Source organism: Salmo trutta, chromosome 18 (assembly GCF_901001165.1).
Source record: "Salmo trutta chromosome 18, fSalTru1.1, whole genome shotgun sequence".
NCBI classification, from domain to species: Eukaryota; Metazoa; Chordata; class Actinopteri; order Salmoniformes; family Salmonidae; genus Salmo; species Salmo trutta.
Window position 1 is genome coordinate 38,852,207 of NC_042974.1, and position 19,727 is coordinate 38,871,933.

General features: G+C 41.9%; 1 protein-coding gene across 7 annotated transcripts in view; it reads right to left on the reverse strand.

Annotated features, from left to right (window-relative positions):
• LOC115153282 (ankyrin-3) overlaps window positions 1-19,727 on the reverse strand; it is a 149,812-nt gene continuing 130,085 nt past the window's right edge. The window contains exons 42-51 of one of the 7 annotated variants that reach the window (XM_029698565.1): window positions 18,800-18,874; window positions 9,511-9,642; window positions 8,853-8,933; window positions 5,578-5,668; window positions 5,107-5,293; window positions 4,712-4,789; window positions 4,151-4,234; window positions 3,849-3,965; window positions 2,877-2,962; window positions 1-2,048 (exon numbers count right to left, since the gene is read on the reverse strand). In XM_029698565.1, coding sequence (XP_029554425.1) covers window positions 2,897-2,962; window positions 3,849-3,965; window positions 4,151-4,234; window positions 4,712-4,789; window positions 5,107-5,293; window positions 5,578-5,668; window positions 8,853-8,933; window positions 9,511-9,642; window positions 18,800-18,874 — 911 coding nt within the window. In that variant the 3' untranslated portion in view covers window positions 1-2,048; window positions 2,877-2,896. Of the gene's footprint in view, window positions 2,049-2,876; window positions 2,963-3,848; window positions 3,966-4,150; window positions 4,235-4,711; window positions 4,790-5,106; window positions 5,294-5,577; window positions 6,542-8,789; window positions 8,934-9,510; window positions 9,643-18,799; window positions 18,875-19,727 lie in introns of all 7 variants that reach the window. The other 6 variants (XM_029698562.1, XM_029698564.1, XM_029698559.1 and 3 more) reach the window with 6 other exon arrangements.

A 19,727-nucleotide genomic window follows, 5' to 3' on the forward strand; every position in this document is an offset into this window, starting at 1 on the left:
TTTCAAAACCAATGCTTTTTTATTTATTTTGTTTTAAATTACATTTTTTAAGACGCTTGAAACATTGTGGTGGCGTCATTGCTTCTATAGCCTCTAAAAGAAGACTTTGAATAACCAAAGTGCTAGAATAGTTACATTTCAATGGCTTCACTCTGTTAGTAAGAATTGTACATCGAAAAATCTGCTCAGTTGAAAACACATATCAAACAAAATTGACAAAATTGATAGTTCAATCATATCAAATTACCCTCTACCCCCTGATTGACATGTAAGATAGGATATATGATACAATACCCTAAATTGCTTCACTTGTCAAAAGAAATGAAGTCCTTTACATGTTTGTCATGTCCACAGCATAAACATCATCATCACACTAAGTCTGAGCCTTCACACCAGAATAACACCACACTTGAACTACATGGGCCTCTAGTCTAACCAATACAAAGAGAAGATCTAATGCAAAGTAATCACCAATGAGCTATCAAAACAATGCTAGTTAGACACTGCATACAGATTCTCAAGCCTAAAAAGATCACACAATTTCAGAGTTCAACACAATTTATTTTATGCTTAAATAATCGTTTTGACCATCCAGTGTTTTTGTCATACATATGCTATTAAGAGTTACAATCAAAGAATGTCTTGTGTGTCTTTATGTGAGTAGATTAAACTTAAGGAAATACTTCACAAAAACCCCAAACCCTCTTCTTTAAAACCACAGCAGCCTTTATAAAACCAATTGACGCACTGCTAAAGATAATTACAAACAGTCTTACAGCGTACAGCGACCTCTACACCTTATAGCCTATACACACAATACATTTATAATTTTACAGCGAGCCAGTCTTCTAGCATATACATTCAGATTACTCCTTTCTCATAGCATTTATGATAAACCCTGCAGAAGCCGCCCTTCAGTTGTACATAGACAGACGGTAATCCTCAAGAAGCTATAGAACAAACTTTCTTCATACTGTTCCTCGTCCGAGACCAAAAAAAAACACTTATGGTTTTTATATTTTTTCTCATTTCAAATATAAAACTGGTGACAAATGTTAGGGCTATATCTGTACACAGATAAAGGGTTTTAATTCTAATTTTAATACAGTGTTTGCAAACTTGTACAAATTTTACTTAAAATAATGTGAAAGGCATGCATGAAAATAAGAGTACTCTGAAAGACTGCTTTTGCAGAATTAGATACATCCCCATTTTGGGAATCACTGAAATTCGCAGAAGATTTTCTGGAAATTTCCTCTGTTAAAATCAAACCATCTTTTTTCATATACAAATGTTATACCTGCTATAATAATTAATTGTACAACAACGTGTGAAGTTCACTCAAATCTTCCAAAAAAGTGGAACCATTTTGATAATCATGTTGAAAGCACTTGTAAAGTTCTCTCCTCTGCATTATCATCTTGTAACTCATCATTTTAGAATTGTACAGATTGTAATTTCTATACAGAAAAAAGTATTGTTATTTTCAGGTTTAAAAAGGAAAACAAAAACCCCAGCAATTTACAACCTGACATTTATGGGTCCAAGAAAGAAATATAAGGCGAGTGTTGGAGGTGGATCAGAAGTGTTCCTCTTGTTTTTGTGTCATTTTGTTGAGTTTCTTTCTCCTACTACTAGAATTGAGCTTTTGTGCCATCTTTGGTCACAGGAAAGTGTATGTTCAGTTGCACCTGTGGTTTTTCTGTAATTGAGTCCTTTTTCGGTCTCACCACAATGATCCTCAAAAGCTCTCATGACACCAATGGCACGTTACGAGTCACAAACAGGAAGCATAATTCTTCTGGTCCATAGACCACAGGAAGTGAGAGCTGTACAATTAGAATTCTGATTCCATGGTGAGAACCTTCCAGATCCCTCAATTGACAGGGAGTGAGTTTTTCATGCTCATGCTAAAATCAGACGGTCAAGTTCTTCACGCTTGAAAACCACGCGTTGGAAGTATTGGCTGAAATTTCCTATTTTCCTTTCGTTTTCTAGTCGTTTGTAACTTTCTGCCGTGGAAACCGATGAGAATAATTCCTGCACACCTGAAAAATAAGAAAAATAATTATTTTAGGCAGCTGTTGCATTTGAGTCCCTTAGTTATTACTAATTTTGATTACTTGATAGATGTCTTACCACTACATCATAGCATCTGAATTTTATGTTCCATTTTGCTAGCTACCCACACATTTACTGGAGCAATCATTCCCTCGATGACACTAGAGAGCATCAACAAGTCTGTTGGGCCACGGGTTGTCATGGTCACCCTGGTTGTCATGGAAACCACCAGCGGAGCCAGAGATCACGAGAGTGTCACTACTCTTTATTACTCAGGTTAGCTTAAACTGAATATTTCACTGATGCATATAGCTAACAACACCTTTCAGGGATTAACAGTAACCAATCAGATAGCGACCTCTGATGCAATTCCCACACGATAGTACTGTCTATGAGCAGGCCTTTGGGGGGATTTAGTGGATAAAGAGAGTGTTAGACAGAGAGTGTCTGTGTGACAATATATGCTGAGGTTTGTTTTGTGCATTATCCATTTTCCCTTTGTGACTAGTCACCCAACCACACAGCTGATGTAACCAGAATCAAAACAGACAAGAGTCAGGCTTTCGGTTTGAAACAAAGGTCTGTTTGGAGTAGAATGAAATACGTGAATCATCAGGGCAGGAGAGTACAGTGGACAACAGCGCAGAAGAGAACAAGTACAGTATAGTGAAATGGAGCAGAGCTGCACCAAGTTTAAACATGTATATGGAATGGAACAGAAAATATTGAGCACACCACTGAACAGTGACAGGGGATAGAAATGAATGAGTTTATTAGAAAAGTGGTGGGGTAAAGCACTCTATTTGGTAAAGTACCTGGTGGAGCCCAGCTAGCCCTACGAGTGAAGCTTCTTTTCTCCCAACCTCTCCTCCTTCCTCCTGCTTTTAGCTCCATCTGCTTGCTGCAACACACAAATACACACACACACATACGAGTGAGAAGAGGCCAATTCCAAAACCCCACATCCTGAGACGCATCCTGGCAAGCAGTAACCCAACACAGCAACCTGAAAACCGCAACCCGAGTGCAGCTAGACCAGAGATAAGCAACATGTGAGATGATTTAATATTAGCAACCTGAAACCATCAACCTGAAAGCAGTAAACCAGACCACAGAGGCAAATGTTAGCATCACACACATACGCAGAAAGGAAGATACCGTGAAGTGAAATCACACAAAATTCTAAAAGCATAGCGAGTGTTTAAATTCCTGGAGAAAAAAATAATAGCCCAGAGGAGTTGTATTACTACAAACAAACGAGATTGTTCTGTAATGAACAATCAGTTTTCCAATTCAATGTGGGCCACAAACAATTGCTGGAACATATTCAGCATCCTAGTCATTGAGCTCTCATGCACGCACACAGAGACAGGCAGACACTCAAACAGACACAGACACACATACACACACACACACACACACACACACACACACACACACACACACACATGCACACACAGCCAGGCAGGCACTAAAACAGACATAGACACACATACACACACAGACAAGCAGACACTCAAACAGAGACACAGACACACATACACACACAGACAGGCAGACACTCAAACAGAGACACAGACACACATACACACACAGACAGGCAGACACTGAAACAGAGACACAGACACAGATACACACACACTGGTAACATTAGCGGCAGAACTCGAACGTCGAATCCCACGACCACATCCTGAGTTAAGGTCCCCACACGTTTTCTGTTCAGGCTCAGAACCCCAGAACCCCCTTGGGGAAACCCTCTATGCGGCCTATTTTGTCATCATGCCAACCTCTAGCTCCTCCTCCAGTGAAAAAGGGCAAGGCCAGAGGTCTCCTTGGTCCCACCTCCCCCTGTCCCTGCCCTGGTCGTCAGGCATGGACACCCGCCTGATGACCTTTCTGATGACCTGGGAAAAGGGGAGGAGATAATGATCATGGTGAAGATGTAGAGGGTATGGCTGGGATACACACACAAACACAAGTGGATAGGGTTTAGGATGTTTTGGGATGAGAGTTTCGAGGATGCTTTGAGAAGGTGGGTATGATAATTCAGAGGTGTATTTTTAGGACGAGGCCAGAGGCAGATAGTTACTTTTCTAGTGATGATGTTACCGTCTTCATCGGTAAACTGTTCTTCTGTCACTGATTCGCCCGGAATATTCTTCGCCTGTTCTCCCTGTAAGTGCTCATGGTTAGGACTACAATCAGAACTGGTCCATATTCACTTCAGCCAGTGTAACAGCAAACCACTAACACACTCTTCAGCAACAGCACCATCAAACTGCAAGCAAACCTCTAGAGACAGAATATTTTAAAATTCCCCAAGAGTTGTTGATTGAAACGATAACAAAATGAATGTGGCATGTCCCTTTAAAATGGCATCACAGAGGCAACAGTGAGACACAAAATGTTCCTTGATTGAAAACATGAAAGCAGGTTACCTGGCCAGGACACACTACACACTTGCGCACACACATACAAACACACACAAACACACATACTTCAAACACACATTTCAGAAGTTTCCTTTTTCTCCCACTGATAGTTGTCAGTTAAGCGAGCCACACCAGTCCACTGCACACCAGAGGCAAAGCTTGATGAACCATCTATAGCCAAACCTAAACCAAACCTTCACCCAGTCTCAGCAGGGTACCTTAAGAATGACCCGGCGCCGAAACACCCTGGTGGTGACGGTTTGTTCCTCATCAGAGCCAGACTCACTAAAACGCTGCTGAAGAGTACAGTTAAAGCAACATTACAGACAGTGAGAAGGGGATGTAGAAAACACAAAAAAAGCAGGCGAGAGAGAATTTGTTAGCGTCACACAATCCCAAGGTTCTTCTGACATCAACAACAATAAAACAATGGCACATCTGGAAAAAAGGGTCAAGTTAAATTTACAGTCAACCAGTTGATTTAAAAGAATGGACATCCAGTTCATGTCACTGTGAAAAAGAAACAACAGTGATGTACCCGATGAGGCTGTAGTAGACACACATTATACAAAAACATTCACAGTACATTATCTTGCATAGTCATTGCAATTACCTGGACTTTCTTCTCAGACACAAGAACGCCTTCTTCCTTCCCATGTCCAGCTCTTCTGTTGGCTGAGTCCTGCGATACAGGAAGTGACCCGTCATAAGGTGGTAGCTCCGTGTGATCGCCATTGTGCCTGGACCTCCCTGGCTCCCCTCTAGAGGAAGAGGTGACGGAGTCACTGGAGTTCTCCTGGCTGTGGGGAGAAATTGGGAGAAAGAGTAAGGTTGAGACTTAGATTGAAACTCGTATTAATGGTTAAGGATTACAATTCAGAGAACATTAACTAAGATAAAGATCAATATTGAGAATAGGATGGGGTTGGTATCAAATTTACTGATTAAATAGTTTGTGATGAAGGCAGATTATGAAAAAGACAAAAAGACTGAGGCGAAGATATTGAATCCCAGTTGTAGATTTACATGAAAGTGTATTTATCCTTAATCCTTAGCAGTGATGGAATATTTTTTTTGTGTGTACCTATTTTCCTGGCGGTCTAGCAGGTCTGAGCTCACACTGCGGCCGGGTGTGAGCGGCTCCACATTAACGCTGAATGTCTCACTGTGCCAACCTGGAAGTGAACACATGTCTTTTTCTGCCTGCTGCACCTGACTGAGAATCTCCTGAACCTTGGCCTCCGTCATCTCCTCGCCTTCCTCTGAGCCTTCCTCCAAATGAATATCCTCCAACAGCAACTTTAACTTGTCTTCTGTCATCTCATTTTCGTCTCCATCCTTTTCCTCAGTGGAACCAGACACTCCCTGCTCCCCCAACGCCTCAGCCCCATTCTCTGGCTCCTTACCCCCCTCCAACACCACCTTATTATCCCCCTCTTTCACCACCTCAGCCCCATTTTCTCTTTCCTTTCCCCCCTCTTCTACCACTTTATCCCCCTCTGCCATCTCACCTGCCTCTACCACTTCCTCACCATCTCCCTTCACGAGGTCCTCAGCCCCTGCCTGTCTGCTGTCCTCCTGCTGTGCTTGCCAAGGTGATGATGTGGAGGACAAAGATGATAAGAAGGAGACTTGCTCTTTGACCTCTTTTTCTACTTCACACTGTTCAGGGGAAGCGAATGACATCTGTTGGAGGCTTATGTCCACTTCCTTTTTCTCTTCTTCCACTATCAGCACCTGGTGACCTTCAACCATTCCTGTGTTGGTGGCAGCGGTGGGATCTAAGTCAAGGGTGGGAATGGACAGGGACAGCTCATAGGGTCTAGAAGGGCTCCTAGTGGAGGAGTCAGGCTCCACACTAGGCTCCATGTGGTCGGCCCAGGACTCGGTCTGGGTGACGATGAAGATAGGACGGTCTGGGTTGAGCTGGACAGGGGTAGGTTCGGGGTCAATGCTGAGGGTAGGGGGTTCAGAGTAGAGCTCTGTGAAGGAAGGGTCAGAGTACAGTTGGGCTGGGGACTGCAGCTCCGCTAGGATGCAGTGATAATCTGTTGGGAGATGATATACTCACATGGAAGCACATGACACAAGGAATCCCACATAAACCACACTCCACATGGACTGAGTGACATGGACAATGGAACAGAGACTGACTATAGAGTATGCAACAAAACACCCACTAATTATGGTGACCCTCAGAGGGGACACTGGTGTCATGAATCATCAGCACAATATGCAGCACTTTTGATTCACTTGAGAACTACCTTAGAGAAACCCAACATAAAAATGGTATAAAACAAATTATATTTACACTGACAAAAACAATAAATACTTATGTCTGTCACAGCTTTTAACAGTTTTATGACGAGATAGTTTTGTTCTTTAAAGGGATGGGTTCATATGCAGCCATTGAGATGGGATAAGAAAGCAAAACAGAAATAAGTAAGGAATGCTAGAAATGTCCATATGTGTGATGAGTGGGTTTTATTAGTTAACAGTTGAGTGGGTGTTTAGTCATGCTCACACAGAAAAGATGAGGATAGGAGGCTTAGATGAAGATTTCTAGGGTATAGGGGTCGATGCGAACCCAAGAGGGAGGTGCAGAAGGAGAAGGTACGGGGGACACACAGGGATATTGACACACAGAACAGGGGGGCAGGGAACGGATGAGAGGGGAGGAAGGGCCATGACTAGGGCAGTGAGACCCTGCAGGTGATATTAGGGTGAGGACAGCAAAGGAAATGGGGGAGACAGGGTGGGACAAAGTGGGAAATGGGGCTTCCAAGGATTCAAGACTGTGGGACTGGCATAGGGAGACAGCTGGGGGTGGGAGAAGAAGAGAGGACTGTTGCATCTCCTGTGGGTTTAAGACTTGGTGACTGAGGAGGAGATGAAGGAGTCAGCTGGGGTATGGGAGTAGAGGAGAGGGGTGTGGATTGACTGGGGTCCCCAGTGGGTTGAGCCTGAGGACTCGAAAACTGAGCATTGAGGGAGATACTTGGAAGGGATGAGGGAGAGAGCTGGGGCATGGGAGTAGAGGACAGGTGTGTGGGTTGACTGGGGGATGAGAAGGAGACATGAAAGAGGAGAGGGAGCTGGATTGGGTGGTGGGGATGGGGGTACAGGTATGAGGTCCATGAGTGAGACAGAAGATTCATAACTTGGGGATCAGCGGTGTGGGCATAGTAAGGGAGAGAGGTGTGGAGGTCTGCAAGACCAAGAATGAATCAGGGTTTAGGGAATGATTCTTAATCGAGGGAGGCACTGGAGTTAGAGATGGAGGCACTCTCATGAACAACAAAGCGTGCTACTGCTGAGGACACACGACGATAGAAGAGAAACAAAGACACACAAAAAAATCTAACAAAATACAAAAATGTATTAGCAAGACAAGACAATAATGAATGAGAGAACAGAGAGATGATTTTGATTGGGTGGCAGGGAAGGGAATGGGGAAGTGCAGAGATGACAGCACAATAATAATAATAAACCGTTAGGAGCTGTTATAAGCTGCCCTGGAGATTGGGCTGTGGAGATGGACGAGCGCGTAAGAGGAAGAAGGTAGTCTGGTTTCACAGAGGATGAAGCTCTGTCATTCTATCCGGGGAGGGCTCAGAGGAACTGGAGGTAGACAAGAGAACTAGACAGATCTAGAGCTATAGATGAACAAAGTACAACAGACTGTCTGTTGAGTCTATGGCTACTCCATGCATTAGGGAACAAAGGGGTTTATACAGTAGTGTCCTGTTGAAGGTACAAGGTGATCAGGTAAAAGCATTGTGTTACAGCATGAAACTGGTTAGCATTATGGATAGTTTTAGTGTTTGTCATCAATTCATCTTACAAAACCCTTGGAGCACAAATGCAATTAGATTTTTAGAGGGCTTAAATAATATAAAAGGTCATGTCAATCAAGACCTCTCTAGAAAATCGTTGGGCTTAACATGCTATTCTCATCATCAGGGTTGGTTGCTGTCAATTTAATAGTAACCCAGTTATCTCAGAAAGTGAATTAAAATACATTTCCTGAATTGACTAAGTTAAAAGTGAACCCATGGGACTCTGCATGCCAACATTTCCTCACACTCATTTGAGTGTCAGAAAGTGACAAATAAAAGCAGAAAACGAAGGGTCAGACATCAGCCTATCTAAGATAGGGTACTGTAGTCTCCGTAGGCAAATTGCATTCAATAGTATAGCCAGGCAATTTGTTCTTATTTTTGCTATAGTTGTAAGGCAAAAACCAAAGAGGTAGCAGGAGAGGTAAGAGGTCAGCTAGATGAAGCTAAACTTTACCATCAGCCTGATCCAGGTAAACAGCGTTATCATCGGCAAAACTTCTCGTGCCTGAAATGTTACCATAGTCAAATATCGGCCCCTCCAGTAAAGTCACAATATCCATCCGATTGACTTTGGTCAGCACTCCAGTTAAGGCATCCGCTGTAAGAAAAACAGACAATAGAAAGTCAGTCAAACAAAGACAAGACACTGTTGTACAATATGACAGTTGTCTGAACAATATGCACTGTTCCTTAATCCAGATGTTGTCATTGTCATAACTCTTGCAAGGTAAATAGTTTACAATCACACTGCAGTGTATGAAGGTGAAAAAAGGGTTGCCATATTCTTCTCTTCTATGAGACTGGGCCAAATGATATTTTCCTGTACTAAACATTATGTCCTTAGTAGGAGCATGAACATCATATGTGACTTCATATTAAGCTGAATGACAGCTACATTAGGAATCTTAACAAACATAGAAGCCATTCTGCTTCTACATGAGTCCTTTCAATGTCATTCAGTATGAAATATTCACAGACACGAAGAGAGGGAGAGACAGGGAGTTCAGAAGGCAAGAGGGATGAGAGAGGTAGTGAGGCCTTTTTTATGGACATGGAAAAGTACAGTAGCGAGGTACTCTGTAGTACATAATCATACCAGTCTAATAGAGTGAGACGTGATAGAAGAGAAAGCCATAGGGAGTAGAAATACTTTTGGGAGAAGGAAAGACACTCACTCGTTGCGTTTTTACCATCCCGGCTGACCCATTTCTTTAGCAGCATGAAGCTCTGCGCTGTCAAGGAGTTGGGGTTCTCCACTCGGATGTGGTTGATCTCGTCGACAGAAAAGTTCATTTCCCGAGCCAGCTCTGCAAACGCATCCAAAAATACATTACATCACAACAGTTCAGTTTTAGGATTTAGTCTAGTCTTAGTCATTTTGACTCAAATATCATTCAACTTTTACTGCAGTGGGCTAAATCAGGGTAACACAGAGTGTTTCTTGGTAGTCTTAAACAAATCTACTTTGAAACAAAAGTATACACCTCACACACATGGTTATGGACTTTAAAAAAAGAAGACACCTGTACCATGTCAGATATAGAGTTGGAATGTATTACATTTTGAGTTTGCATCCTAATATTACACTTTATATACGCCAAAGACTGAAATAGATATTTAAAAAAAAGTTTGACATAGAAACTGGATTTCTGCGTTTAAAAAATAATGTTTATGAATTATGAAATTAAGAAAAATATAAATTCTTAAAAAATATATTTAGGGAGAAGTAGGTCATTTTAGTAATCTAAATGCCCTTTAATTTTAGTCACATCACATTTGTATTGCATCATTAACCTATAGTAAACATAAGTCACTGACATGTGCACAAACATAGACTTGAGTATACATATGACAAACACATATAACAACATATAAGAATGATCTGGCCATATAAATTCCTAATTCAGCCTACATAGATATTGCAAATCACATACAAAACAAACACACACATACAAATGCAGAGAGGGAGAGAAAGAGATGGTGCCGCAAAGTTTTGGCGAAGCATTACAACCTGATATTTAATTGGATTTTTATTTGAATTTCATGTAATGAACATACAAAAAAATAGTCAAAATTGGTGAAGTGAAATGGAAAAAAATACTTGTTTACATTTAAAAAAAAATTTAAATGGAAAAGTGGTGCGTGCATATGTATTCACCCCTTTTGCTACGAAGCCCCTAAATAAGATCTGGTGCAACCAATTACCTTCAGAAGTCACATATCTAGTTAAATAAAGTCCACCTGTGTGCAATCTAAGTGTCACATGATCTGTCATATGATCTCAGTATATATACACCTGATCTGAAAGGCCCCAGAGTCTGCAACACCACTAAGCAAGGGGCACCACCAAGCAAACGGCACCATGAAGACCAAGGAGCTCTCCAAACAGGTCAGGGACAAAGTTATGGAGAAGTACAGATCAGGGTTGGGTTATAAAAAATATCCCAAACTTTGAACATCCCACGGAGCACCATTAAATCCATTATTAAAAAATGGAAAGAATATTGCACCACAACAAACCTGCCAAGAGAGGGCCGCCCACCAAAACTCATGGACCAGGCAAGGAGGGCATTAATCAGAGAAGCAACAAAGAGACCAAAGATAACCCTGAAGGAGCTGCAAAGCTCCACAGCGGAGATCGGAGTATCTGTCCATGGGACCACTTTAAGCTGTACACTCCACAGAGCTGGGTGTTACGGAAGAGTGGCCAGAAAAAAAAGCCATTGCTAAAAGAAAAAAATAAGCAAACACGTTTGGTGTTCACCAAAAGGCATGTGGGAGACTCCCCAAAAATATGGAAGAAGGTACTCTGGTCAGATGAGACTAAAATGTAGCTTTTTGGTCATCAAGGAAAATGCTATGTCTGTCGCAAACCCAACACCTCTCATCACCTCGAGAATACCATCTCCACAGTGAAGCATGGTGGTGGCAGCATCACGCTGTGGGGATGTTTTTTATCGGCAGGGACTGGGAAATTGGTCAGAATTGAAGGAATGATGGATGGGGCTAAATATAGGGAAATTCTTGAGGGAAACCTGTTTCAGTCTTCCAGAGATTTGAGACTGGGACGGAGGTTCACCTTCCAGCAGGACAATGACCCTAAGCATACTGCTAAAGCAACACTTGAGTGGTTTAAGGGGAAAAATGTAAATGTCTTGGAATGGCTTAGTCAAAGCCCAGACATCAATCCAATTGAGAATCTGTGGTATGACTTAAAGATTGCTGTACACCAGCGGAACCCATCCAACTTGAAGGAGCTGGAACAGTTTTGCCTTGAAGAATGGGCAAAAATCCCAGTAGCTAGATGTGCCAAGCTTATAGAGACATACCCCAAAAGACTTGCAGCTGTAATTGCTGCAAAAAGTGGCTCTACAAAGTATTGACTTTGGGGGGGGTGAATAGTTATGCACGCTCAAGTTTTCAGTTTTTATTGTCTTATTTATTGTTTGTTTCACGATAAAAAATATTTTATCTTCAAAGTGGTAGGCATGTTGTGTAAATCAAATGATACAAACCCCCCAAAAATCTCTTAATTCCAGGTTGTAAGGCAACAAAATAGGAAAAATGCCAAGAGGGTGAATACTTTCGCAAGCCACTGTATGGGTTGCACCTCTGTTACTCGGTTGCATCATTGCCATTGTTATCAACGTTCCACAGACGTCGCAGCCACATTGATGTCCAAAAGTCGAACGAGGGCTAATGACTTTGAATGGGAGCTAATGATGGTTTCGCACAGTGATGTAGTCGAGTCTGAATCAAGTCCCAAGTCCCCTGTGCTCGAGTCTGAGTCCAAGACCGAGTCACCAGTGGTCGAGTCACGAGTCCCTATGGCTGAAGTTCGAGTCCCAGTGCTCAATTCCTGGTCCAAGTGCTCAAGTCTGAGTCACTAGGTCCACATTAACTCAAAATGAAGTTATTCACCCAGTCAGATGTAGCGTAGTGGCAAGAGGAATTTTGTCAATAAATAGTTTGATGTCCCTTTTCCTTTCTTTTCCTGTCCCTTTTCCTTTCCCTTGTCTCTGATGAGATTTACCAAATGTTACTTTGCATATAGGCTACTGGTAATGTTACCAGGGCCACGTTTAGTTGCAAAATGTTCTCGAACGTTGCAGTTAGAAATTCCATGAATAGAGCAGACATTATTCTTTATTCAACATGTCAGAGGCATGTTTGTTCTACATAGAATATTTCTATCTGAACTTTTGAAAATGTTGTGTCCTGCTGAACACGCGGCAGATTTTTAATGAGGTAACATGACTGAACAAGGTGTAGCCTAAACAAATGTTAAACGGTCCGATCTGCAAGTAACCTAGTTTTAGAACAGCCCGCGATATGCTTTATGAATGTAAAATGCTGCCCGCCAATGCACAATAGAAAGAAAGGAATTTAGCGCCAGTATTATGGGTCTTATCTTTTGAGAGGTAATGGCTTGAATCAAGCCGTTTTCACTAAGGAAAAGAGGGAGACTTGGCTACAGATCCTGGCTATGAAATGCAGTGGGGACAGTGGGATTTTTAAAAATGTAACCTTTATTTAACTAGGCAAGTCAGTTAAGAACAAATTCTTATTTACAATGACAGCCTACCAGGGAACAGTGGGTTAACTGCCTTGTTCAGGGGCAGAACGACAGATTTTTACCTTGTCAGTTCGGGGATTCAATCCAGCAACCTTTCGGTTACTGGCCCAACGCTCAAACCACTAGGCTACCTGCCACCCCAGTGGGAGGATTGAGTGAGACTACAAATTCAAAGACAGCCTACTTTTTATAAACAACTCAATGCTGCTATTGTTTTTAATTTCGGGAAAGCAGCTTGTGTTTCTTAACCAGGCAAAGGGTAGCTAACTAGAAGGCCAAAATGGTCTCAGAGCATCTCGTATTATTCTGTACGTAAATCCGGAACACTCCATTTAGTACGATATGTTACATTTCGTATGGGATGTATTAATTTGTGGATGTACATCACCAAGTTCGTATGACATGTTACGAATGACAATTTGTATTATATGTTATGAATTTACAAGACGTGCAATATTTTACTAATTTGCAAAACGTACCATGTTACGAATTTGCTAAACGTATGGTATTTTACAAAGTCTAGCTAGGTGGCTAATGTTAGCTAGGCTAGGGGTTATGGTTAAGGTTAAGTTTAGGAGTTTGGTTAAAGGGTTAGTGGAAGGGTTTGCTAACATGCTAAGTAGTTGCAAAGTAGATAAAAAGTTGTAAGTCATAGAAAAGTTGCTAATTAGCTAAAATTGTCCCTGATGAGATTCAAACTCACAACCTCTGGGTTGCTAGACGTTTGCGTTATATGCCCACCCACCCTGACCAACCACCCATAAGTGACCATCTGTCTTATGTAACCATACCAAACACAGGGTTGGGTAGCTTACTTTCTAAATGTAATCTGTTACAGTTACTAGTTACCTGTCCAAAGTTTGGGTAACTTTTGGATTAACTTTTTGATTTTGTTGTCATGGAGGACTGATTGGGCTCATTGATTTGAGTTAAAAAATAAATACTGCGCTCATGGAATGGCATGCTTTGAGCACTACTGAAAAGTGCTATCTACATGTGAAATATGAATGCCATATGCTGCATTTGCAATAGGCCTATTGTTGACCTTTATGTTGGTGACACTTTGATATCTTGATAATATGCAGCTGTTTAAAAGGCAAATCCACAAATGAAACAATAACAAAACCGCCACCCCGCCTGTATTTTGGTAAAAAGCTGAGGGATGGGCCTGGAGATATGTAACCACCCTCAGATTAATAGACATAGCTATGAATGCAAGGACTGACCATCCATGATATCAAAAATATTGTTTTAACCATGTTATTAGGCTACATTTACAATGTTTACAAACATTGGAGAAAAACAAGCTTATATTTGCATGTAGTGTGACAGTTGAACTAAGCTCATGAGGCATTTCTAAGTTATATTCTTCAAGAATCAATGGATATATATACAGTGCCTTCGGAAAGTATTCAGACCCCTTGACTTTTTCCACATTTTCTTACCATACAGCTTTATTCTAAAATGGATGACATTTTTTTTTAATCCACAGAAATTTACACACAATACCCCATAATGACAAAGCGAAAACATTATAAACAGAAATACTTATTTACATAAGAGACTATGAGACTCAAAATGAGACTCAAAATTGAGCACAGGTGCATCCTGTTTCCATTGATCATCCTAGAGATGTATCTACAACTTGATTGGAGTCCACATGTGGTAAATTCAATTGATTGGACATGATTTGGAAAGGTACACACCTGTCTATATAAGGTCCCACAGTTGACAGTGCATGTCAGAGCAAAAACCAAGCCATGAAGTCGAAGGAATTGTCCGTGGAGCTCTGAGACAGGATTGTGTCAAGGCACAGATCTGGGGAAGGGTAACATTTCTGCAGCATTGAAAGTCCCCAAGAACACAGTGGCCACCATCATCGTTAAATGGAAGAAGTTTGGAAACACCAAGACTCGTCCTAGAGCTGACTACCCGGCCAAACTGAGCAATCGGGGGAGAAAGGCCTTGGTCAGGGAGGTGACCAAGAAACCGATGGTCACTCTGACAGAGCTTTAAAGTTCCTCTGTGAAGATGGAAGAATCTTCCAGAAGGAAAACCATCTCTGCAGCACTCCACCAATCAGGCCTTTATGGTAAAGTGGCCAGATGGAAGCCACTCCTCAGTAAAAGGCACATGACAGTCAGCTTGGAATTTGCCAAAAGGCACCTAAAGACTCTCAGACCATCAGAAACAAGATTCTCTGGTCTGATGAAACCAATATTGAACTTTTTGGCCTGAATGCCAAGCGTCACGTCTGAAGGAAACCTGGCACCGTCCCTACGGTTAAGCATGGTGGTGGCAGAATCATTCTGTGGGGATGTTTTTCAGCGGCAGGGACTGGGAGACTAGTCAGGATGGAGGCAAAGACAAACGGAGCAAAGTACAGAGAGAGAGTGCTCAGGACCTCAGACTGGGGGCGAAGGTTCACGTTCCAACAGGACAACGACCCGGGACAAGTCTCTGAATGCCCTTGAGTGGCCCAGCCAGAGCCCGGACTCAAACCTGATTGAACAACTCTGTGCAGCAACGCTCCCCATCCAACCTGACAGAGCTTGAGATGATCTGCAGAGAAGAATGGGAGAAACTCAGCAAATACAGGCGTGCCAAGCTTGTAGCATCATACCCAAGATGCATCAAGGCTGTAATCGTTGCCAAAGGTGCTTCAACAAAGTACTGAGTAAATGGTCTGAATACTTGTGTAAACGTAATATTTCTGTTTTATTTTTTTATTAATTAGCAAGAAATGTATAAAAGTTTACACAGTTTTGCTAATTTATTCAAAATGAAAAAATGAAATATCAGAATTAAATAAGTATTCAGACACTTAACTCCAAAATGTGGAAAAAGTCAAGGGGTCTGTCACGTTGGCATGAAGGATTGGGAGACAGACACAGGAATGCGTAATAGGGTTTTTTATTGTACCCAAATTACGGCGTGCCGTGTAAAGGCACGGGGACGAAGACCAAACAAACCCATAATCATCTGCGCAAACCACAAGGGCATGAAAGCCCAAAACACACAGCACAGGTACTCACTCACACCAACGGACATAGTAACAATAATCGACAGCCCAATGGAAATCAAAGGGCACACTTATACAAGTACTAATCAGTGGGAATAGGGGACAGGTGTGTGTAATGAAAGTTCCGGAGAGTTCCGTGACAGCACCGGCTTCGAGGACGATCACAGGAATGCAGCGCAGGTCGTTCAGGACCCGATGCAGCTGCCGAAGTTGCATCGTCGTTGGACGGGCCCGTTGCCGCTGTCAAAGTTGCGGCGGAGTCGGATGGACCAGTGGCGTCGGTCGGACGGACCGGTTGTGGCGGCGTCGGATGGGCCAGCTGTAGCTGCCGAAGTTGCGGTGGCGCCGGACGGACCAGTCGCAGCGTCATCGGACGGGCCATTCCCGCTATCTCCCTTAATGGTCGATTATTCTGTCACGTTGGTATGAAGCATCGGGAGACAGACGCAGGAATGCGTAATAGTTTTTAAAAATTAATCCCAGATTACGGCGTGCTGTGTAAAGGTACGGGGACGAAGACAAAACAAACACGTAACACTTAACTCTAAGCATTCTCTCAACCATTTTCATGAGGAATGCTTTTCCCACATATGCTGAGCACTTGTTGGCTGCTTTTCCTTCACTCTGCAGTCCAACTCATCCCAAACCATCTCAATTGGGTTGAGGTCGGGTGATTGTGGAGGCCAGGTCATCTGATGCAGCACTCCATAACTCTCCTTGGCCAAATAGCCCTTACACAGCCTGGAGGTGTGTTTTGGGTCATTGTCCTGTTGTAAAACAAATGATAGTCCCAATAAGCGCAAACCAGATGGGATGGCGTATCGCTGCAGAATGCTGTGGTAGCCATGTTGGTTAAGTGTGCCTTGAATTCTAAATAAATCACTGACCAAGGAGGAGAGTGATGGAGGAGAGTGATGGAGTGTTGCATCAGATGACCTGGCCTCCACAATCACCCGACCTCAACACAATTGAGATGGTTTGGGATGAGTTGGACGGCAGAGTGAAGGAGGTTGAGATGCCAAGAGTGTGCAAAGCTGTCATCAAGGCAAAGGGTGGCTATTTTGAAGAATCTCAAATATAAAATATATATTTTAATTTGTTTAACACTTTTTTGGTTACTACATGATTCCATTTGTTTTATTTCATAGTTTTGATGTCTTCACTATTATTCTACAATGTAGAAAATAGTAAAATAAAGAAAAACCCTTGAATGAGTAGGTGTGTCCAAACTTTTGACTGGTACTGTATATATCATTTGTATGTCCAATAATGGATGTAGCAACTACAGATTTCCCCCTTAAGTCTTTCAAAAGTGTACGAGTTTGAGCATGTGTCCATTAGGCCTATGGATTTATACATTTTTATCAGTATGAATTAGATTGAGCAATAAAATACCCACTTCTATTCCATAGGCTGGGATCTGCACTATGCAGCTTTGCAAGAGCACATTTTTCACTGGCTGTCCACTGGTTTAAAAAACAATGGTTGATACAGTAGGCAGCTTAAACTTCTTGAATTCAACCATTATTGGGTTAAAATACACATTTAGATTTGTGAACAGCCATCCACAACAACCACAAATAGCTAAATGAGAGAGCAGCAGTGCGATTCACATCAATGTGCTATGTAGATATCAATAATAAGTTATATCCGTATCGCCGTAGACTACACCACTGCTGTCATCTTTACCTCCAAGCCTTTATTCAAGTTGGATAATCTTTGGATGCCGACAGAAGTCGCACCATTGGAAGACATAGCTTGGACTGTAGCCTACAAAAGCCTATTCTTGTTATTTTCCCGCGATCCATCAAACCTATTTGGTGTGTCATCATAGTGGTCTCTGTATTGTTGTCAGACTCGCTCAGATGGAACAAACTTAAACTTGCACCTTTTTCAATGTTGATTTGAATGTCATTGAAATAACAGAGAAGTGCCAAAGTTTTTCTTTTGCAAACATCCTTTCTGAATTTAAAAGTAATCTTCAAAATAATCATCTAGTTTGGCAAAAGTATCTGTAATCTGACTACAATATTTTTGCTGGTAACATAACGGATTACAGTTAACGGTTTTCTGTAATCACTTACATGTAATGGATTACATGTAACCTCTTACTTCCCAACCCTGACCAAACGTAACATATCATACTAATTTGAGTGTCCCGGATTGACATTTACTATGTTACGTTTAGTCTGAGACCAGGCTGAGAAGGCTGGTGGTGACTGGTTAGCTACAGGGAAGCAAGAGTCTCCTGCGTGATGTGAATAATTGGAGGCGGAACAGCCGGGGCAAAGCCTGTCTGTCTACCCACACTCATCGCTTGCTACCCCTCAGCTCAGCAGATGATGTAGGCTGAATGTACCGGGTGCGGCTCATCCTTCCCACTGCTGAACAGAACTTGCGCTGCATATCTGTGCTGTTAATATTAATTGTGCTTATTACTGATAAGCTCTCAATCGCTCCAAAAACTCTTGTCCAGTCCACTTAGAAGTCAGATTTTAGTCACAGAGATAATTTTGTCTCGTCTCGTTTTAGTCAACTGAAATAAAAAAAATCATTTTCATTTAGTTATAGTTTTTTGTGGGTCTATTTAGTCTATTATAGTCTCATCAAATACCACAGAAAAATGTGTTTTACAAATATTTTAGGTCACTATTTTTGTTGACAAAATTAACACTGCATCAGTTCAAGGCATCCATTTCTGTACATGCATGAGTATGTAGAGCTGCAGTGTAAGAAGAGCATCACTCTGTAGAGGGCACTGTTTCCTCACAATAATATCTATGTTGTTTTCTTGAGAGGGGAAAGCAGAAGAATAGAGAGCCATGAAGACAGATGGTACTGAGACCAGGGAGCACTATTTCCTTACCAGTCCAGCTAAGTCCCAGGTGGTCGGCCACAATGGCCATCCGCAGGTCTGTTCGCTCACAGGGACTCTGAGGACCTAAAGGGCAGAGATAATCTAAATAATCAACACTGTTCAGTACGTTTTCTATTAACTGAAATAGGAGTACAGAGGACTCTTTCCTTTTCTGGCCAAGTGTGGTATTTTCCAAATGATATAAAAACAGACTGTGTTTTGCAGCCTCTCCTCTGTGTATGATATATACATATTGAATCAACAGGTTTACTGTAAATGTGCATTTTATTATTCAATGGCTTGTTTAGGCTGACAGCACTTCAGATTTAGTTTCCTGAATGGCAAGAAAAGGCAGAATAGACACTATATGACAAACTACAGTGTGTTATTTGGACACAGGTGCTCTGTGAATGTTTGTGAATATGTATCCTCTAAGCAGGCAGTAACTATCATAAGAACCATACAAACAAAATAAAGTAAAAATGGGTCAAAAGAGTCATGTACTCGTAGGAACTCTAGGGTGGATTCATAGTTCTTAAATGGGACTACACAGTACACATGCGGACAACCTTTATGTTTTTGCTAAGGCTAATTAGCTCAGAGACACAACTTGACCATGAAATAGAATAAACTAGAACTGCTGTTTTCAGTAGCCACCCTGCACAGACAGACAGATAGACAGACTCAGTAGCTGTCAACAGGAGACTGGCTGTGCCAGTGCACCAGTCACTACTCTGGCATGCTGAGGTATCTGACAACTAAGGGGTTGAGGGGAGGAGGAGAGTCTGACAAGGACAAGTACAGTACACAGTACATAGATGACGATGACAGAATGACAGCTACTGTTTGAAGAGAATAAACACGCCACAGGCAATCAATCACAACGACTTCATGCAACTAAGGTTTTAACAAGTGTGAAAGTTTTACAAACTAGGCT